The 22,610-nt window shown below is 45.9% G+C and overlaps 1 protein-coding gene across 9 annotated transcripts in view; it reads left to right on the top strand.

Moving 5' to 3' along the window:
- LOC149348807 (ATP-binding cassette sub-family C member 2-like) overlaps positions 1 to 22,534 on the top strand; it is a 103,172-nt gene extending 80,638 nt beyond the window's left edge. For 5 of the 9 annotated variants that reach the window (XM_089588354.1, XM_089588356.1, XM_089588351.1 and 2 more), the window contains 12 exons: positions 91 to 258; positions 1,918 to 2,102; positions 2,884 to 2,956; positions 4,729 to 4,936; positions 7,092 to 7,402; positions 9,865 to 10,191; positions 11,668 to 11,769; positions 12,794 to 12,988; positions 14,021 to 14,179; positions 15,824 to 15,990; positions 17,332 to 17,526; positions 21,343 to 22,533. In XM_089588354.1, the coding sequence (XP_089444480.1) occupies positions 91 to 258; positions 1,918 to 2,102; positions 2,884 to 2,956; positions 4,729 to 4,936; positions 7,092 to 7,402; positions 9,865 to 10,191; positions 11,668 to 11,769; positions 12,794 to 12,988; positions 14,021 to 14,179; positions 15,824 to 15,990; positions 17,332 to 17,526; positions 21,343 to 21,493 (2,241 nt within the window). In that variant the 3' untranslated portion in view covers positions 21,494 to 22,533. Of the gene's footprint in view, positions 1 to 90; positions 259 to 1,917; positions 2,103 to 2,883; positions 2,957 to 4,728; positions 4,937 to 7,091; positions 7,403 to 9,864; positions 10,192 to 11,667; positions 11,770 to 12,793; positions 12,989 to 14,020; positions 14,180 to 15,823; positions 15,991 to 17,331; positions 17,527 to 21,342 lie in introns of all 9 variants that reach the window. The other 4 variants (XM_089588350.1, XM_089588358.1, XM_089588357.1 and 1 more) reach the window with 4 other exon arrangements.
- The last annotated feature ends 76 nt before the right edge of the window (positions 22,535 to 22,610 follow it).

Raw genomic sequence — 22,610 nt, 5'->3', positions numbered from 1 at the left:
TAGTCATCAATGCGAAACACCAATTTGCTGTATTCCGTTCTGTATTTACGAACTGTCGCCTTTCCGTCCCCTTGAAACTCGGGCGTGTAGGGTGAAACTCTGAGCGGAGGGCAAAAGCAGCGGGTGGCACTGGCGAGAGCTGTGTACAGCGAGAGCGACGTCTACCTCATGGACGACACCCTGAGCGCTCTGGACGTGCACGTAGCGTCGAAGGTATTCTCACGGGTCATCGGAAGGAATGGGCTGCTTAAGCACAAGGTACGACACGCATGCCAACAGCCGTTGTACACTGGTGGAGGACCAATTTGAACAGGGTGTTACCAAGTAACTGAGTTAACTGAAGTATCAGCAATGGCGCCGAGTGTGGAATTAAAGGACTATGGACGATTAATTTTACCGCTCTTTTCTTCTATCAAATGATGTGTTAGACATTAGAATACATGGATTATTGCGCCTATTGCATGGAGTATTCGCCTACGATCGTTAAATAATTTAGAACTGAATTTCTTTTTATGTGCTGTATCGGCTTGCTTTTAGTCAACCGAACGATGGCTGTAACCTATAGTTAGTGTTTAGGTCACGTGATGAACTAGAAAACGCTAATATAATCGCTGATACGTAGTTGTTAATTCACTACAGCACTTAAGCCAGCCTCTTTCAAGACCTGGAATGACAAGAAACGACCTATTAGCAGTTCTACAGCTGATTTCTCATTCCTCACGTGACGTTAACGTCGACTACTTGTCACAGCCGTAGGTCGGCTGATGAAACGGAAACAACGTCAAGCAGGAATTCAATTATAATTCATTTAATGGTCTCGGACGAATACCACGGGCTGCTCAATATATACCAATGTCTAACGAATTGTTTGAAAGAAGAAAACATGCAAACAAAAATTTGGTGTCTATATTGCCTCTGGGGTTCCGTGGCATTGTCAACGTAGCATCGACCTCTCTTCCAATTGTTAAGCCAGCTACGCCGTATTATTGTTTGCCAAGATAGTTTTGGGAGCAGCAATTACACGCGCAGTTTGTGTGCGTTTTAACTAACCGGATGACCACGTGGTTCTAACGATGACACCACGTCCGCAAGTTAAGTGCCGGAATGCGATATCAACATTTCTCGCCTTTCTGACTTAGTCTTACCAAAGTCATTAATTGGGTAATGCGCATCGTGACTCCGCATTATAGGAGTGTTTCTAAAACCCTCAGCTACGGTGAGATGTCGCCATGTTTGCTGCTCAGAGCTCCTTCCTATCGCTCTGGACAGTACTGAGCGCCTCCCAAGGATGAAAATAATGGTAGAGTTACAATGTAGTTAAGCCGAGTAGACGTGTTAAGCATTCGTTTGGCCTGGTTGGCTAAATCACTGCCTGGAACTGGTTGGAAGTTAACGAAGACGACGATGTGCAATGCACAGCGCGAGAGTTCGTTGCAGTTTAACACACTCGATAGCGTCGTGCAATAAAAAAAAAGCAGCGATAGCATTGTGGTCTCGCGCAGTAGCCAGTGAAGCTGATCTCATCGCGCCGCTGCGGGTTCGGAATAGAGTCGCGGTAATATTTATTTCATTTCCGCAAGGGATGTTGCTATGATAGGTTTGGTCAAGGTCACTCTCAAGGTCATTGGCTACAGCTGGCGCGATGCTCCTCCGAACTTAACCGAGCTTTGGCTGCAGCTTGGGCAACGCTCCTCCGAACTATCTCGAGCTTACCCGAGCTATTCCGAGCTTCACGCAGGAGTATTGGTTGGGACCATGTTGAGTAGTGTTTTCGCACTAAGAAGACGTATACGCTTGGCGTTGGATCAAGTACTAACAGAATGCATGCAAAAAAGCGTACCGAGAAAAAGACCCTCCACTTTTAGTTTTTGTCGATCAGAGCAGGCTAGAAATTATTTCGCTCTGTTTGCTTCACAGACTAGGATTGTGGTTTGCAACCAAGGCGTGTTCTTGAGGCACGTAGACAGGCTGCTCCTCGTGTGGGAAACGCAAGTGATTCCCTTCGAGACTCTACCCGAGCTGATCGCCGATCCAAGGGCGCCGAGGACCTTGTTGTTTGGTAGCAGACCGGACCCACCGGACGCCAAGAGACGTGACAGCGGGTGAGTACCCTGCCGAAATGCTCCATATGAGCTGCTGGTATGGAATCGTGGGATTGTGGAGTCCATCAGGTATGAAAATATATATGGATGTCCATATGATTTTTGCGTGGTGTACATAAGCATTCCACATAATTCCATACAATTTCCATACAGTGTACATGACGTCATATGGAGTGTGTAAGATTTCATAGGCGCTTTCCGTATAGTCTAAATCGACTCCATACTCTCCATACTGGACTCCATATGATTCATATGTTAGCATACGGACTTATGGGACTCGTCATATGGAAACTTTCAGAAGTGCAGGTCTTTTATGTATGTGAATGTTTCGGACAGGCTCTACATCAGTGTTGCGGCAAAAGTGTTGACTCCAGCACAGTTACTTACAGTTACGTTTACTGCAGAGCGTTGTGTTATGCGCTACAGAGAGCATTAAGTCATAGAACCATTCTAATATCGACCGAAGTTGTGATAAAAAGGACTGGCTCACAAGGCAGCCAGGCCGTGTCTGACATCTTTGATGGTGACGAATTCGCGCAAAGATAGCGTTGCAAGTCCACAGCAGAGACAACTACGGCAAACCATCGTCTTATTTAAGCGTATTTTATAGGATGTCATTCTAGTGGCGGCAGGTGGTCTTTACTGCTGTTGACTATGACTGCATGTGAGGAATATTAGAGAATAAGGGAATACAGAGCAGGTCACTCACAATGTTTAGCTTATTTTCTAGCGCTCGTTATTCCCAGTATTCTTAATAAGAACTGATTTCTTCCGTTTCCAGGTTTCATGAGCTGAACGACGAGGATGGCTCCTTGGCAAAGCTTACGAGTGACGAAACTCGGGACAGAGATTTAGTAGGTATAACAACATCTTGTATCCTTTGTCAGGTGCTTAGCAAGCCAGGCGGTTCATGTGGTCTATCTGTTTGTTTTGACAGCGAAAGTTCGGGGACACTCCACAGCGTTGCAGATGCAGCGGCCATCACGATGTCGTGATGCAGTTAAGGAAACGAGTAAAAAGCAGATATACAGCATGAAATTGTATTACTCAGAAAACTGATTCGGTTCTGCTACAGCTTTGGCACAGCGGCGCTTCGCGGCGCGCCTTCGTTCTGGAGGCCTCCGCATGTCGGCGCCACTACACAGCAATCAGTTGAGTCGCGCTGCCACGCCTGCTGACCAATCCAGGGTTTTTCGCTCACGGCTTTTTTGATCCGGTCATCTCCGATGGAGCCAATTTTTTTTGCGAACGGGACCATTAGGCTACCGCTTAAAAATCTGGTTATAGTTACCTGTACGCTGTTGCAAGCCAGCAACTCTACGACGTTCTCTTTTTCTACTGTGTGCGTTCAGAGCCAGAAGCTACGGAGAAATCACGTTGGCCACGTGTGTGGTCAAACGCGCGTAGCATTGAAACGTTCCTGCATTCATTACTTTGCCCCAAATTACAAACGACGAGCCCGTGCGTTTGTGGTATTGCACGCGCTTGTGGCGGCTTAGCAACGATGTGCCAAAGCATTTCGCCGTTTACGTTATGTCAACATTTCAGAGAACCCTGGTACTCTCGACGAACTGTCATTTGAATATATCAAAGATATGTCCAGTGGAACAAGTCATACGTTTCAAATTTGTGTTTAGAGAAGGCTCCGCACAAGGGCAGGGGAAACAGGGTGTGCGATATTGTTCTGTTGCGGAAGCAACACTACGCTAGGTGTGAGCGATTTCGCGGAGCCCCGGAGAGCCCCAACTGCGCATGCGCGAGGAACGAGTGTCGGACTGTTACTGCTTAACTTCCTTTCCTCAAATACAATTTTCATTTTTGTTCATTACGGCCCCTCTTTCTTCTTTCACTCCCACTTCCTCCATTCCTGTACGGTGCGTTTCAGCTGTCCACCGAGATGACAGAGAATGATTGCGCCATTTCCATTCCTCAAAAAGCGTTGCGTTCAAAGGGCAAGGCATCGCGCCGAACGGGCGGTGGCGTTCCGTGGACTCCCTGGCAGCGCTACAACACGCTGTCGCGTTCCTCTCCTAAAGGCGAAGCTTAAGCGTCTTTAATTAGCAGTTAATTAATATTTAGTCATTAATCAGTGATTAGCCATTACCTAGTAATTTATAATCACTTGGTAATTAGTAGTTAATTATGTGTGACGTCATCTAGGGGTGGCGTCACCTGTGCCACACAGGCAGTCAAAGTGGTGCGGAAAACATTTCGCCTTTACGCACTTTAGACAGTAAAGTGCCCCCTGAAATGCCGCCGCCGCTGCCATTGCCGCGCCATTGCTTCCGCAGTTCTACTCGGGATGCCCATTGGTCAAACCACAGCCAATTTTTGCTCGGAAGCTCGGCTCGGTATGCGCATTGTCCTGGCCAGCCCGCGCAATCTATTGTTTAGGGGTGCGTGCGGATACACCGTGGAATCTCAGTAAGTAGATCCCGCTTAATTCGGATTTCCGATTTGTTCGAGCTGGCACTTTCGTCGTGTTAACGTCACTTGTAAACCGAAGGGCAGCAACTTCTGGTTCCCCTTAGTTGACTTCCGCATGATTTCAAATAGTAATTGTAACCGGCTTCCTTCAAGTTCAAGTCATCGGTATTCGAATATATCCTTTCCTCATACTTTTCAGGGTACTGTGGAGCTCCTCCGCAATCTGGTTTCGATGTCGGGCGCCTTGCTGCCTTTGGCCATGCTCAGCTTAGTGGCTCGTGCCGTGGCTGTGGCGCTGTTCCTCTGTTGGATCAAGATGTGGACCGACGCGGGCGCAACGGCTGACAATGGAGGCCACTCTATGTCCACCTGGGTCACAGTACTCGCCGTCCTCTGCTTCTGCGACTGTAAGTGTGAGACTAACTCTGTGATTAGGGCCGTGACGTCACGTCTGCACCTTACGTCATTGTGACGACATCACACGCTCTTACCAAAAAAATTCAGGGGGCACTTTGGCTCTCTAAAGTTCTGCAAGGCGAAAGCCTTTTCTGGCGCGCACTGTTTGGCATTGACTGCGAGACTGTTTGTGCTGTACTAGTGCTTTATTTGAATACGCACTTTGACTACACATTAACAACTACATACTTTGAGTGCTGACTTTGACTGCTTCTTTAGCACGACTCTCTCTCTGCTTCGAGGAGTTCGGTTGTATCCATGGCTCTGTTTGCAGTAATGGGGTATGTAAAGCGGACACCAACGGACGCCTTACGCCCCCTGTCGGAGCGAACGACAACTGTTTTATTAGTTGTCGTGTGCTCCAAAACGGGGCGTCAGGCATCCGTGGGTGGCCTCATTACTTCGAATCCGCGCACACTGACGTCATAACCACTTATACCTACCGAAAAGCGTGACACGTCTGCTGGCAACCTTCTGTCGACAACGATGAGGAGGCGTTGAAGGCTTTCGCCTTAATGAGGGCATCACCTACAACACCGAAGTGAGCCCGAGATTGAAGTGGACCGTGGAGTGACGTGACCTCGCACCACAGCGACTGCTTTGGCCTTCACCCAGGAGGAGATCCCCATTGCACATACAGCTGCAGAAAAGCTTGTTTAGTTTGAAGGTTTCCTGTTCCTGCCACTGCCCAGCGCAAGTCAAACGAATTTAGGACGTCGACGGCATGAGACTACAGCGCTGAGCCCGAAAACGACCCCTTGCAAAAACTGACATGCAACTAAATGCGTTCGTCGTTCTTCTTGAGACAACTATACTATGTTTAAAGTTCCTTCCATACAGACATCCGTAGTAATGCTGGATATCTTATTGGTAAAGTCACCTATTGCTTACTTAGCTCGATTGAAACTAGCTTTGCTGATAAATTGTACAATGCTTGTGAAAGGTCTATCTCGTGCACCATCTTAAGAAACACAGTTAAATGACGAAAACGACAGGAAAATGGGCTTGTGATCACACCACCGTCGTGCTCAAAAATTTGGAGTGAACCGTAAAGACAATAATTTTATAAATTTGTAGCTCGTCCTATTTTTTTCTTCTTCACATAGTGCAATATACAGGAGTTGGAGTCAGTGGGTTGAAAAGTGATGGCTTGATGGCTCCGTCCAATGGAATTCGACTGTCATGCAGTCATAGTTTCGAGGGGAAGTGAAACCGTTCGACAATACGCGGAATACAGCGAAAGACCTGTCCTCAAATGACCTATACAATATCTTTACTCCCCGTTTGCTCTGACTCTGCACAATGTTCGTGTGCAATGTTCCCAATGAAACAAACCTTATATTCGGTGCTCATGACGTTGTATTTGTAGCTGGCGCTGGCAAATGTACTTCTACAGAAAAACCTTCTACTCAGTGATGACCCCGACTGGAAAGCGTGTTTGGGGCAGTGTGGCATTTGCTTATCTTTGAGCTCTCTTCAAAAGACATATGCGTCGGCACAGCTCAAAACATGCCGGAAGCTATCGTTCTCCCATCGTCGCGTTCCGTTCCTTGAGCAGTGCAAATCGTTTATTAATGCAAAAGCATGATTTAGCTACGTCGCGTCAGCAAAAAGTGTCCGCAAATTTTGTCCGGACGATTACGTCGTGCTCTTAAGATAAATTGGTGAAAGTTGGATTGTGATAGACAGTGAGGGATAAATTGTTGTCGTGGGAAAAATTTGGTCCGTGATAAGCGATTGGTTAATACATGATAGGCGAAAAACGCGAAAAAACGCACTTGGGTGTCAAAATAGCCATGAACGTCGATATACTGTGTGGACGTCAACATAGCTATGGATGTCGATGTAGTGTGTGGGCGTCAACATAGCCATGGACGTTGTTATAGTGCATGGACGTCAGAACAGCCGCGGACGTCGATATTGTATGGGGACGTCAAAATAGCCATGTACGTGGATATAGCACATGGACGTCGGAACAGCCACGGACGTCGATATAGTATGAGGACGTTTTGCTTTCGCATCGCTCCATTGCGAGTCGCCGCAGCGATTTTAAAGTGTTAGACATCCTACTATCACCAACTGCGGAACTGGCTGTTTCGTTCGCAGTGCTGTTCGGATCACTGGGCGGTTTCTTGCTGGCGACGGCGTTTCGGCGTCTCTCGACCCGGCTCCACGGCGCCATGCTTCGACGTGTGCTGCACAGCGCAGTGTCCTTCTTCGAGGCGACCCCTCGCGGTCGCCTACTGAACCGCTTCTCAGCCGACCTGAACATTGTCGACAGCCAGTTGTACATGACGACCAAAGAAGTGGTGCAGACCGTCACGGTGGTGCTCGCCAGGCTTGCCGTGGTGGGTACACAGTCGCCCCCTGCCTGCATTCTAGGCGTCGTTGCTGCCGTCGTGTATATAGCAGTATTGGTAAGTGAGCCGCTGCAAACCTTTCTAGTCCCTTGAATTTCCTTCTTTCGTTAACTTCTTATGTGGTTTCTTTGCTTTTTTAGGCTATCCTACAATTTCTTAACACTTACTACAAGCATTGAGAGACCGGGCCACATTTACAGACAATTCTTTTAGCCTTCTCCCATTGCTTGGTATGACTTGTGACGTCATTGTTGGTTCAACTGACGCTTTTAGTAAGTCCTTCTTTCCCACTGCAATTGAAGAGTGGAACCTGATGGCCGAACCATTTGCTAATAAGCCTGATGCGACTAAGTTCAAAACGATGTGTTGTTAAGTTTCGTTCTCGGCTGACATGTTTTTTCGATTTATGTTCAAAATGTTTCAATTTTTTTCGATGTTTTCCATTTTTGTTGTAGCCTGTGTGTACTCGCCCTGCTGCCCGAAGCATTCGTCTAATAGTGTGATGGTCTTTGTATCAGAGCAGTGGTGATAAGCACTGTTTCATGACTTACGCGTTCTTTGCTCTATGTTTTGTGTTGCCGCGTTGTTTTTTTTTTATTGACCTTTTGTTCAGTATCATTTCTCTATTCTCTCCCCCTTATGTAATACCCCGACAGGGGCCCTTAAGGGATAATAAATGATGATGATGATGAGCTAAATTCACAACGTCATTCGCCTGCCCCTACGGCGGCGCTGAACAACGGCTAAAAGGCAAAGAAGATCGGGCGCGCAAAATAAAACTGTTCCAAACTGCTGAACTAGGTTCCCTCTCGCTATCGATTTATTTTCTTTGTATCTGCTTGCCCATCCGCGCCTTCCGGCAGAAGTACTGGTCACGATGCGAACCACCTCGGGATCGAACCTCGGACCTAGGCTTTTGAACTTAGTGGTTTCAAGATCGTATTTTACATGGGTGAGCCTTAGAGTCCGGAGTTAAGTTATATCGTCGGTTTCGTTTATTAAAATGCATATGCTGATCACGAAATGCCCCAGAGCTTCTTAATCAGATCGATATAGCTAGTTAGTAGTATCGCACATACGTCGGGGTGTTTTTTTTTTACACATAGCCAATAATTTCCAATGGGCCCATTTTCTTCCGATCAACTGCCAATTTTGTTTTTTCCTATCTAAACTACTTTCTCGTGCGTTTGTGCTGGTCCTCTAATCGCCTCTTACTAGCTTCTACATTTTGAAACTTGAGCATGTCTTGCCGGTTCTTATGCCCCTGTTGATCTCTGATTTTACATGCTTCCGTCGTGCACTGAGGGCTAAAGGGCGTTACACTGGATAAGAATGTGCTTTATCGTTTCTCTATCCTGTGTGCAGCAACCGCAAATATCATCTGTGGTGTCAAGCTTCTGCCGGTAGCCCTACCGCGCTCCAAGCACCCATGTATAGCCTCTAAAAGGGAAGCGCTTCCTTTTGAAATGTCGAAGTTGTTGCCTTATAAGATTTCCTATCGCCGTACCCTCTAGTAGGGGCTGCTTTATGGGCTGTAGCAGGGTTGCCAGTTCCGCTTAATATAAGTGAATTTGGGCTTCTTTTTTCACCAAGTCGCTTGTAAATTTTTACAGCCGCTTGTCGCATTTTTTGGGGCTTACTTGCACTTTTCCTGCAAATATTGTTGTTTTAATGCCCATCACGCGCGTTTGTCGTTAAATATACGCGATAGTAGCAGGAGTCACAAAGTACGAAACAGTCCCTCTCCATTCATCAATAATTTGACGCCTTGCCAGCACTACCAGCACTAATGGAACTAAAGTTCCATGAACGTTGGTCTATGTCGTAGTGTGTTGCCGGTGTTCTTTGTGCAAATTGGCTTCGAAGTGCCCGAAATATGGCAAACGAGTTTTGAGGTGTTTGCTGCCGGTACTTTCCACCGACATTAAAAATGTTGCAGCTGTTCAGCACTTAAAAACATGTATGGTTCCGATGTGGATGCGGAGGATTTTCCTGATGGGTCGAACACTACCGACGATGACTGTGTGTAGTTGAGCCGTGAAATTAAACATATGTTGGAAGGAGTCAACAAGAAACTTCATTCATGTATACTGGCAAACGCGCATGAACAGGGTGCAGGCTACCGTAGGGACAATGTTAAAAAGTACATGAGTGTTTTCGATCATTCTCGTGGATATCGTCGCTGTTCAAAATAAAGTAATTTGATCACCTTCCCTTCGTATTTCTGCTATTTTTGGATACTATAATTAAACGATTTTCAAGAATGAGAAAGTTTGTTATCGTCCGCTTCTTTTGGGCTTCTTAGCAAAAGTCGCGCCGCTTTTTTTGGGCTTGTTTTGGGGTGGTTATTTGCTTATTTGCTCGGCGGCACCTGGCAACTCTGGGCTGTAGGTCCCTATTGTTGCGCCTAGGAAGCCCTGATAGTTCCGTTTAGGAATGGTTCGTGGTGGGGGAGATTGAAAAGTCAGGGAACTTTTAAATGCACCTTCATTGACCGCCGTCTCGGCGACACTACGCAGGCTGTTACAGTAAGGGCGACCAACGTGCTTAGGACTCTGGAGACCGCGTGTATGTCCCGCGTGTTGCAACACCTGACGGAGACTCGAGACGCGATGAGCAGCGTGCGCTGCTACGGCGCCGTGGAGCTCATGTGCCGGCGATTCTACCGGCTCCTGGACGGTGCCGTCAAGTTCTACTGGTCGTTGGCTGCGTCCGTCCGCTTTACCAGAGTCTCCGGAGGCATCGCGGGTCTCTGCGCCGTGGTCACCCTGGTGCTGATCTTGTCCCTGTCGACCACGACTCCTTCGCCGAGCGGAGTCGGCCTGGCGTTGAGCTCTGCGATGTCGGTGGGTAGACATACGCTCCTCCGTCATCATCATTAGGCGACTCGGGCCCACTGAGGGACATAGACTTTTCCAATGACCTGCCAGTATTCATATATTGCGACATTCACATCCGCTCTGTAGCAACTTTTCTTTGCTCGGGAATATATCTGACTCAGCTAGTGCCGATCCTTTCCTTTCCTGTCCGTTTCTTTCCTTCCCTTCCCTTCCTTGTCCTCTTTCCTTCCCTTCCCTTTACTTCCCTTTCCTGTCCTTTCATTTTCTTCCCTGTTTCCTTCCATTTACTTCCCTTTCCTGTCCTTTCCTTTTCTTCCCTGTTTCCTCCCTTTACTTCCCTTTCCTGTTCTTTCCTTTTCTTCCCTGTTTCCTTCCCTTTACTTCCCTTTCCTGTCCTTTCGTTTTCTTCCCTGTTTCCTTCCCTTTACTTCCCTTTCCTGTCCTTTCCTTTTCTTCCCTGTTTCCTTCCCTTTACTTCCCTTTCCTTTCCTTTCCTTCCCTGTTTCCTTCCCTTTACTTCCCTTTCCTGTCCTTTCCTTTTCTTCCCTGTTTCCTTCCATTTACTTCTCTTTCCTGTCCTTTCCTTTTCTTCCCTGTTTCCTTCCCTTTACTTCCCTTTCCTGTACTTTCCTTTTCTTCCCTGTTTCCTTCCCTTTCCTTCCCTTTCCTTCTCTTTCCTTCCCTTCCTGCCGCCGCGGTGGCTCAGTGGCTATGGTGCTCGGCTGCTGTCCCGAAAGACGCGGGTTCGATCCCGGCCGCGGCGGTTGAATTTCTTTGGAGGAGAAATTCGAGGCTCGTGTACTGTGCGATGTCAGTGCACGTTAAAGAACCCCAGGTGGTCGAAATTTCCGGAGCCCTCCACTCCGGAGCCTTAGTCGCTTTGGGACGTTAAACCCGATAAAACCAAAAACCAAACCTTCCCTTCCTTTTCCTTCCCTTTCCTTTCCTGCCCACTCGGTGGCTCCTATTGACCACAGGTTTCCGGTTCTGCGTATTGGACAACATATTCTGCTCATGTTCATTTTCCCTGTTGTTATTTCCAGCTGCACTGCAGTTTGAGTTCGTTGTCTAAACCGCGGCTGGGGTTGGCGATGACACAGTTACAAAGGCTAAGTAATGGAAAGGAAAAGTAATGATAGGGAGCTTAAGGAGAAGATACCGGCTTAATGCTCCGCTGTAGCGGAAATGGATAGGGAGCGGGTTATAAAGTGCAAATAGAAAACAAGTAAGCCTAGTAGTGCCTGCGGCAAAGTCGCAGCTTTTTACACAGACGCCACATCGTGAATAAAGAGGACCTGCATGCCTTCAGAGCCGGCGATCGCTGTAGTAAAGAAAGCGAGGACTCAGAAACATAAGCCGCCTAAACCTAAATATTTTTAATTGTTCACCAAAACAATAGAATAAATAATGACTTCAATATTCAAATCATAACTGGCTGTCGTATATCACCTCCAATGTTTCCATTTCTCTGCAATGTTTTAGATACCCATGTTGCTGTCGGCCGCCAATGCTTCCCTCTTCTTCTGCTTCCTTGCGGCGATCGCCTTCGAACGGACCGTGGAGTACACTAAGCTCCCTCCTGAGGTAACTCTGTGTTCCCTCTTCAGGTAACTGTTTCAAATCTAGGCAGGCTCGTGGATAGTATCCGGCTACACAAAATGAAGCCTGAAGAAATTTTATTGGTTACTATTGCCAAGGCCTCGGATGCACGCCTTATTTGAAAGCTTTGTATGTATCCACCATTAAAATAAGTTGCGCAGAGTTGTTTAACGTGCACCCAAATTTCTAACAAACGATGAGTTAAAAGGAAAAGCAACTAAGAATAGACAAAAAAGAAACGGTATCTAACATCTTGCTTTTCATTCTACCTTTAAAAGTACTCCGAGTGACTTCAATCGCCTATATGGGAAAATCCGGAGGGGGTGGAAAATACAAGTGTCAACAAGGAATAATGACAAAATATGACAGTCTTACCAAGAAAGAATAAATTTAACTGCAAAAAAAAATGTTTTCTTCAGAACTTGTAGATTATCTCTTGATATAAAAGATCCTCGTGAGGTCAATTTAAATTAATATTTCTTCGCGTAAAGCGTGTAACATCGAGTCTATTAGGTTTACATACATTGAAGCAATGCATTTTTCATGGCAACAGAGGGAATATGGCGTTTTGAAAGATATTCTACGGAGATGTGGGCTTAAGGTTCGACGAGCTGTAATATAAGAACCAGGACGTGTTCTTGCTTTTACAAAAATTTCTTTAGGCAGTCTGTAGGCTGTCTATAAAACTTTAGTCCATAAAGCCTTTAGACTTTCTATAGACAAGTTTTATAGACCGTCTGTAGACAATCTATAGATTAATGGCCATACATTTAGAGTGGACTTTTTTTTAGACAGCATGTACATTATGAATATACCAACAGGAAATATCTATACGAAGGCAATACAATCTATACGAAGTCTATGTACAGTCTATAGACCATTTAGATAAGAGTGAACATAGCTAGCTAGCATTAATTTCTTTTCTAAGCCTAATAGTACAGTCCTGTTGTGTTGCCGCGATGGCGTGAGCTAGCTGAAGCTGTCTTATCCCTTTCTACTATCTTTGCAGGATGGATCCGACGTTGATGAGGGCCACAGTTCAAAAGAAGCTTTGTCCTTGCGTAACGGGAAGGGGTCGAAATCCAATGATTCGTGGCCTGACCAAGGGAAAATTGAGTTCGACAATTTTACGGCTTCCTACAAACCCGATGTCTTGCCGCCCGTCTTGAAGAATGTCAGCTTTATAATTGATGCTCGAGAAAAGGTGAGTTCTGGCAAGAGTGACCGATCTTCGTGGATGGTTATTCCAGGCGAGGTATTTATGAAAAAAAGAAACACAACGCTACAAAATAGGGACGTAGAGGAGACAAATACCACCTCGCTGACCTCAACCAGTCAACTAGGTGATGTTCATTTATTCTGTATCCCTGTAATGTTGCGCTGCTTTTCTCATCAGTGTTCTTGCATACGTCCATGACGTATGTCTTGGATCCTCAATGCGTATGTTTCGAGTTAGTAAGACTGATGACCATTCCGATAATATCCTTTGCTCTATACGGATTGCTTTTATTTTGTGATATTGGTTCAGTGGTAAGCGCTTGGGCGAAGTATGTTGTGTTGAAAACACCAATCGAAGACTTCTCACACGCGAGTTAAATATATTTGAGGGTATTCTCGCGTGGATGAACCGATTCTCTACTGCAAGCAGAAATGAAATAAGGTTTATGGTTTAGGGGGGTTTCAGGTTCAAAAGCGGCTCAGCCCATAAGGGCCGCCGTAGTGAAGGGCTCCAGAAGTTTTGACCGCCTGGGATTCTTCAACGTGCACTGAAATCGCACAGTACACGGGCCTGTAGAATTTCGCCACCATCGAAATTCGACCACCGCGGCCGGTATCGAACCCCGCGTCTTTCGGGTCACCAGCCGAGCGCCATTAGCAGTGAACCATTGCTGCAAAAATAAAATAGAGAAAAATTAAAACGGGGTGTCAATTAATTGTACGAATAATATCCCCATTTTGATGTAATTGTTTGGTTCATCGAAGTGAAAACAAACATAAGCGGTTTGGTGTTCATAGATGGAGCGCTGTAGTTGAAGCGCCTCGTATTGCCACCAAACTGACAATTCAGCTTAGGAAATAGGAATATCAATCTGAAGGCGCTCAGTGAAATAAAAATTTAGGTAGAAAAAGCGAAAATCGAGGCGGTGGACAGAACGTGACAAGCCTACTGGATTGATATATGTACAAAGAAAAACCAAGCGCTGTGCCTTCAAGAGAAAACGTTTTTGCCCGACAGGTAGGCGTCGTGGGTCGCACGGGTGCCGGCAAGTCGTCGCTCATTCTTGCTCTACTTCGAGTACTGAAGCCTTCCGGTGGACGCGTCGTCATAGATGGCATCGACATCGCCTCAGTTCCTTTGCACCAGCTACGTTCAGTCATTACCGTCATTCCTCAGGTGGGTATGAGGAGTACTGTGTTCGATGTCCCCGAAATATTTGTTGCATTATTTCCTTTCATGCATCAGTTAGCTATTTGGTTCAGCACTCCTTGCGTGTTTAAAGCAGTCGAAGAGCTCCTGTCTAGCATGTAGTGGACAAGGCGCAAATAAACTTTAGAATATATATTGCTTGCTTCACCTGGCCCAAGGAGTGACTTGGAGACTAAAAAGTCGAGGTCTTTGGGTCGTCGTCATTTTATTTGTCATGGCTGGCTGAATGTTTCTTTGACAATATATCGCATTATATATCTCAATAATATGTTTGCCTTCAAAGTATGCAATGATTATAATATGTAAAAAGGGACATAAAAATCTGAAAAGTTACAGATCGGTCAGCTGAATGTTCGCTGCCTGCAATGTAGTCAGTAGGGTTATCGCTGATTGAATCAGGGCAGCCGCATACATCACTCAATCGAATCACCAAGCAGGGTTTCGTGAAGGCTACTCGACAATAAGCCATATTCACACTATAAATCAAGCGATAGAGAAATCCGCGGATTGTAACCAACCAGTATATATAGCACACATAGGTAACGAAAAAGAATTTGACTCAGTCGAAATCTTAGCGGTCATGCAGACATCGCGGAATCAGGGTGCAGAAGAGGCTTATGCAAAAATACTAGAAGATATCTATAACGGCTAGACAGCCACCACAATCCTCCACAAAGACAGCAATAAAATTCCAATAAGAGAGGGCGTCAGGCAGGTAGACGCAATCTCTGGAATGCTGGAATGATATGCATCGCCTGTTTAGAGGAGGTATTCAGAGGCCTGGATGGGAACAGTTTGGGATAAGAGTTAATAGATAATACTTTAGTAATCTGCTATTCGCTGATGATATTGGCTTACTATATCACCCAGGCGATGAATTTCAAAGCGCGGTCATTGACTTAGACAGGCAAAAAAGAAAGGGGAGCATAAAAATTAACGTGCATAAAACCAAAATAATGTCCAATAGTCTGGCAAGGAAACAGCAGTTCGAAATTGGTAGCGAGATGCTGGAAGTGATAAGGGTATGCATCTACTTAGGGCGGGTAGTGACCGCTGATCAGGATTATTACAGTGAAACAACTAGAACGATAAGAATGGGGTGGAGCGCATGTGGCTGGCACTCGCAGATCATGAACAGAAGTTTACCAATATCCCTTAAGAGAGAAGTATATAATCTTACCGGTACTGACCTACGGGTCAGATACGTGGAGGCTAATAAAAAGGGCTCAGCTCAAGTTAAGGACAATGCAGGGAGCTATGGAAAAAAAAAATGTCAGATTTAACGTTAAGGGACACGAAGAGGGCACAGGGGTTGAGGGAGTAAACGCGGGTTAATGACATCCTAGTCGAAATCAAGAGGAAGAAATGGGCTTGTGCAGGGCATTTATAGCTAAGGCAAGATAACCGATGTATGTTCGTTAAGGGTAACGGAGTGGATACCAAGAGAAGACAAGCGTAGCAGTGGGCGGCAGAAAGTTAGGTGGCGGGGTGAGATTGATAAGTTCGAGGGGCTAAGGAGGCCGTGGCTGGCACAGGAGAGGAGTAATTGGTGAGTTATGGAAGAGGACTGATGATGTTATTGCATTAAAGGTCTTGCGTGCTACCTTCCAGGAGCCGTACCTCATGAAGGGTAGCCTGAGAGACAACCTGGATGCTACGCGGAGCCATTCTGATGAAGAGGTGTGGAAGGCACTCAGAAAGGCGCACTTGGACGAGTTGGTGTCGAAGCATCCAAAAGGTCTCTTGCTCGAGATCGTAGACGGCGCTGAGAACCTCAGGTACCATGACTCAACGAGTAATAAGTAGAAAACATGCGGCTGCACGTCAGCCCTAGTGCATTCATTTTAGTGGGGCAAGCACTGTACATTCTGAGTGGGCAGTCTGAACGAGAAGGTACGCTCAGACTGCCCATTGATGTCATAGGGGTGGGTGACGTGGCGGTGAGGTATCCCTGTAATAAGTGGCGAGCGATTCCGAGCGGCGATTTTTAAAAATCATTTCTTTTTTATAGGATGCACGCAGAGCTTTCAAAGTTGTCTTGTTTGTCCCCCAAGATCACCTTCACAGATTTGTTGTACTGGAATATGCACATCGACATATCAGAGTCTCCTTAAACGTTACGTACCGTGCAGTACCCTACCATAACATACCGTACCGTACTACAACATACCATACCATACTATACCATAGCATAGCAGACCACAGCATAGCATACCATAGCATAGCATAGCATACCATACCATACCATACCATAGCATACCATACCATACCATACAATACCATACCATATATCATACCTTGGCATAGCATACCATACCATACTATACCATATATCATATACCTTAGCATAGCATACTATAGCATACCATAACATACCATACCATACCATATCATACCCTACCATACCATACTATACCATATTATAATCATACCATAGCATAGCATACCATGCCATACCATACCATGCCATATCATGTATCATACCTTAGCATAGCATACCATAGCATACTATACCCCACCATACTATACCATACAGCATATCATACCTTAGCATAGCATACTATAGCATACCATACCGTACCATGCCATAGTATACCATATCATAATCATATCATAGCATGGCATACCATACCATACCATACCATACCATACCATACAATACCATATCATATATCATACCTTGGCATAGCATACCATACCATACTATACCATATATCATATACCTTAGCATAGCATACTATAGCATACCATAACATACCATACCATACCATATCATACCCTACCATACCATACTATACCATATTATAATCATACCATAGCATAGCATACCATGCCATACCATACCATGCCATATCATGTATCATACCTTAGCATAGCATACCATAGCATACTATACCCCACCATACTATACCATACAGCATATCATACCTTAGCATAGCATACTATAGCATACCATACCGTACCATACCATACTATACCATATCATAATCATACCATAGCATGGCATAGCATAGCATACCACACCATACCATACCATACCATACCATACCATATCATATATCATATACCTTAGCATAGTATACGATACCATACCATACCTTCTGTAATGGATATTGCAGCGGCGGCCAGAGGCAGCTCGTGTGTCTCGCCCGGGCGCTCCTGCGGAGGCCCAGAGTGCTCTTGCTGGACGAAGCCACGTCACGCATGGACGGCGACACGGACAGGCTGGTGCAGCAGACCCTGCGCGAGGGCTTCTCCTGCTGCACTGTTCTCACCATCGCGCACCGACTGCACACGGTGCTCGACTCTGACAGGTCAGTTCGTATCGCTGCACTAGAACGCGGAAATGTGAAAGCTTCATTTATAAAATTTTACCGGAAGTAAAACCGATGGGTTTTATAGCAAGAGCACTACTCCTCGGGTTGTTGTTGTTGTTAGTGGCTATTTATTGGTAATAAAATAAATAAAAATAAAACAGACGGAACAGATGTTGCTAGCCGCGGCATCTGCGATGGAAACCTGAAACACCTGAGCGGCGACTAGCGGGAATAAAAAGATGGGGAGAGGACAGGGAGAGCGAAAGGGAGCAGTGATAGAAGATAGGATAGGGGTAGGGCGACAAATACACTATGTACAAATACAGGATATTTAAATAACACTCCTCCGGTTACAACTTCTGATTTCGATGCGGATGCGACAGTGACCGTGAATGCCCCACAAGGTCAATTCGAACTTGAATGGGTGGTGGCATGGCCCAATCTATGGTAGTATTACCACTGGATACCTCACCTTGACCTTGGCCCATGACTTTGACTATTGATTTGAAACAGTGGGAACCCTATCGACAATGACCTTCAAAGCGTCACAGAGTGAAACCGAACTTAACTGCGTGGTGGTATCGCCCAAGCTATGGTAGTATGACCACGTGATCATATGACTAAGACCATTGGGCACCTGACCTTGACCTTTGAGCTTGACCATTGACCTTGACCTTGACATTTGATATGAAACAGGGGAGATCATGCTTAGCAGAAATTTCGCTCGTATGACTAGGTTCAAGCCATGTTGAACCCCAGTCTAGCAGAACTTTTTGCTGGGCTAGTTGGTCCATTCTTACATTGGTGAAAACAGTCAGCGCTCTTTCCTGTCACTTCCTCGTTTCGCCTTCGGGCTTCTTCTTTCGCGCTGTTTTCACCAATGGTTGAACCCCAGTCATTTTTTTCTTACCCTTTCGACAGCACGGGAGACCAATTTTCGTTCGAGGCTTGAGAGCCCTCAAGGAGAATCCACCAAAACAAGTGCACCCCGCAGTTAATTTTGTGAACTGAGATCTTCGGTTCTAAATCTGGCCCAATTTGGTTACCATTCACGTGGCAAAAATTACAGAGAACCACCTCTCGAACTTTGACATAATGGTGGCGGCAGCTTACAAACATTTTTGCAGGACAAAATGGCAGGTGGGACCTGCTTAAAAGTTACAAGTGTATATCGTTCAGTGCATTCCAGGTAATATCTTGAATTACTGGAATCTCATGCAAATTCATTCGCATTATTTATTAACATCGTTATTCATAACACGGCCTCATTAAGAGTCCCGTTAGGCGGCAACCTTGGCTTCGGCGTGTCGGGAAAAAGATTGGCAGTGGCTTAGCTCGGCTATGCCAGGATATACGTAGCGAAAGCAGGCATGCGACACAGCTGGCGAAGCGAGATGAGGCGAGCGCAACAACGAGGCAAGCGCTGTGACGTCACACCAAACAGCGGTGGCGGCTCCGCGGCGAGGCGCGCGGTGTGACGTCATGCCAGATGGCGCGGCGAGCGCGCGGCGTCCGCCAGCTGCGGCGGTGGCTAGGCAACGGCTCAAGGTCGGTGTCTGTGCCTCCTGGGAGCAGTGCCACAGCGAAATCGCAAGTTCGTGGCCAATGTAGCTTTCGCTACAAAAGCAGGTGGCCTACCTTCTGCTTAGGGTCACGTGATCTTGAGATGGCATTACAACCTGCCCATCGGACTGTCAGCAAGCTGCCTACCGTGGCAGGCGGCAGTTAAATTTAATGATCGGTCGCGAGATGTCCCTTGGAAACAGCAACCTAGCAACAAGCACCACCGCTTGTTGTGCTTGAAACAGCCACGTGTCAGGGCAATCACGCGTTGTTCATCCGTTGCAGGACTCCCCGTGCACTATGAATGCAAAGAAGGACAATTATGCATGTATGCATATGTAGGCAGAGCCTAGGCGACAGAGGAGGCGGATATGCGCGCGGGCGGGATTTCAAGGCGAAAGCCCTTATAGGACTCGCCAGTGTGTCTGTCCGTCCGCTTCAGCTTGTAAATCAAGCATGACGTCACAAGTCGACGTCATGAGAATTCACGCGAGCTGTGAATCAAACCTACTCATGCAGCACAGGTAATCGGCCCAATATTGCAAATGTATAGTTTGACCCTGGTCCTTTCTAGGAACGGCATTTGCAAAATACATTCCCAATATTGGGCCAATTATCGGTGCTGCATGGGTAGTTGTAGAGCGCGGTATCCCGCATATAGCAGTGTACTATCGTTCCCCTATATAGGTATATACTCCAGTGTGTGAGAAGTTCAAGTGGGACCAGTGGGTGGTACCACTGGTGCACAGATTGTGGACCACCTAATTAGCGTAGAATGTTCTGAGTGGTATCAAACAACTCAGCGCGTTACTCGAATCAAAGCGTAGCGCATCATACGGATTCGCACCGACGACCTTTGGTTGCCCAAGTCGTGACTTCCCGAAACTTCAAATATCCATTACTGCTAAACTAATCGACATAGGGCATTCGAATTGGTGTCAAACAGTTTGTTTTCTTGCGCTGTGTACGTTGACAACAAAGTAGTAGTACATCGTAACTCGAAGTGAGTTATAACGAACACACCAAATATAACGAAGGTGTAATATGTCACAAATCAAAATTCGTTATAATGAATATAACATCAAACAAATGCACACAGTGAAGAACCCGAGGCGTTCCAGAGACTCCAGCGGATGGCACAAAGGCTTTTCGCCTTGCTGCACAATTATGTCGGATTGAACTCTTAAGGGTAGGTCAAGCGTTATGGGATGGTGAAAGAAAAAACTGTGTGTCCATCAAAGCGAAGTTTTACGCGAAGAGGACCGTAGGCCACTGAAGGGACCCATTAAGCTATATCCTAAAGGCGGAGCGTTAGTGTTACCTCCAGCTTTTTGCTTGCTTTTGTTAATGAAAGGCCCGGATCATCTTCAGCAGCAGCTTATTTGAGTTTGCGGCTTGAAAAAGGCTCTCCTGATTGTTTCCTATTATTAATGCAAGAGCATTATATAGCTAGGTCGCGTCAGCAAAAAGTGACCGCAAATTTTGTCCGCACGATTACCCCGTTCTCTGGAGATAAATCTGAAAGTGTTATTGTGACAGAGAGCGCGATAATATGTTGTCGTGGTAAAAATTTGGTTGATGAGGTGTGATCAATTAAACGCAAGAAAACGCAAAAAAAAATACGCTTACATGTCAAAATAGCCATAGACGTCGGTATAGTACATGGACGTCAGAACAGCCATGGACGTCGATATCGTAGGTTGACGTTTTTCTTTCGCATTGCTCCAATGCGGGTCACCGCAGTGGTCTCAAAGTATTGTCTTGAGCATATCCTGATGGTCTCCAGTTGTTCTTTGCCGCCGCGGTGGCTCAGTGGCTATGGTGCTCGGCTGCTGACCCGAAAGACGCGGGTTCGATCCCGGCCGCGGCGGCTAGAATTTCTTTGGAGGAGAAATTCTAGAGGCCCGTGTACTGTGCGATGTCAGTGCACGTTAAAGAACCCCAGGTGGTCGAAATTTCCGGAGCCCTTCACTACGGCGTCTCTCATAGCCTTAGTCGCTTTGGGACGTTAAACCCCATAAACCAAACCAATTGTTCTTTTCTTTGTTTGTTTTACTTTTCAAATGTTATACATGCCTGAATCAGTAGTCCTCTGTACTATCTGCAGCGACGCTGATAGAGGGCGCGTTGTGTTTAGGCCTTTGAAAACATTGCGCCAAATAAAACGCCATAGGCAACTGCTCAGATCTTTATGTGGCTTGTGCTTCAATCTGTACGGTGATGCTCATGAGGATGCTTTCATTTCTGCAGGATCCTTGTGATGAGTGACGGCAGCGTAGCTGAATTTGGCACCGTCACCGAACTGGCGTCAAACTCCTACTCCGTTTTCAGCGCAATGGCGCGGACGGCTGGCATCGATTTGGTGGCACTGCAAAACGACAGTGACTCTGCGCGCCTGTGATATTCGGCAGCTTTACTGAGAAATAATCAGAAAACTTGGTGATGTGACCACTTCGTAGTGTTCTCGGGGTATCAAGAGTGCTTCGTACTTCGCAAGAAGGTGCAACGTATATCCGATTATCAGTCGGCTGGACGCAGTTAAGCCAATCCTTCAAATGTAGTATTATTATTAATGCGAGAGCATTTCCAGGCTATGTTCACGGGGTCGTGTCACCAAAACGTGTCCGCAAAACATGTCCGCAGCAGTTGTGACGTTCTCGGAAGAGGTAGCATCAAACGAGTGGTTGTAATCGAAAGAGGATGATGAGAGGATGCTGCACAAAAAACGTTATGTCGATGGGATGATTAGTTAATCAGAGCCAAAAATGTCGAAAAAACATCGAAATAGTGCGGACGTCGATATAATGAGTGGACGGGAAAATAGCTGTGGACGGCAAAATAGTGCAAAAATAGGCAAAAGAGTGAAAATAAAGTTTGAAATGAATTGAAATGTATAGTATGAGTTATAATTAATCGAACAATAAAGTTTCATTGACATAGGCTAATTAGTTAATCAATTATAAGCAAAAACCATTCCAGCATTGAGTAGGTCGGACGGGGATATAGTAAGTGGACGGCAAAGCAACCATGGGGGCAAATTTCAAAAACCAAAATGGTTGATTTGAGTACAAGAAGGTTTAATCAGAGTAAATAAATCGTTCTTTATTGAAAGCATAAGATAATTACGCTTATTCAGCAGTTAAATTAACGAACAAAGAAGAGATGATAATGAGAGGCAAAGAGAGGCGACGAGTGCCGAGGAGGCGTCAATGCTTTGACATTCTCCCAACGCGGGTTGCCGTAGTGATCTCTAATTTTGTTATACTGTGGGTCAGTTGCGGCGTATATTATCTGAAAAGAAGGATGTACCAGATTTTGTTCTTCACACAGTTCAGGCAGATATACGAGTATGCTCATGTAAAGTTGATACGGCAATAAAATAAATAAACCAGTGCAATTGTTGTGCTGTGTGTCAAACGATTCCTAACTCCCGAACGAGTCGGTTCAGAAATGAAGACAGAAGTACCACTTCATAGTTAAGGGGAAAAAAAACAATGCATTGCTTCCAAAAGCTGGGC

Source organism: Amblyomma mixtum, chromosome 4 (genome assembly GCF_055824585.1).
Source record: "Amblyomma mixtum isolate Tamu chromosome 4, ASM5582458v1, whole genome shotgun sequence".
Taxonomy (NCBI): domain Eukaryota; kingdom Metazoa; phylum Arthropoda; class Arachnida; order Ixodida; family Ixodidae; genus Amblyomma; species Amblyomma mixtum.
This window is presented reverse-complemented; position numbering and strand designations above follow the sequence as displayed.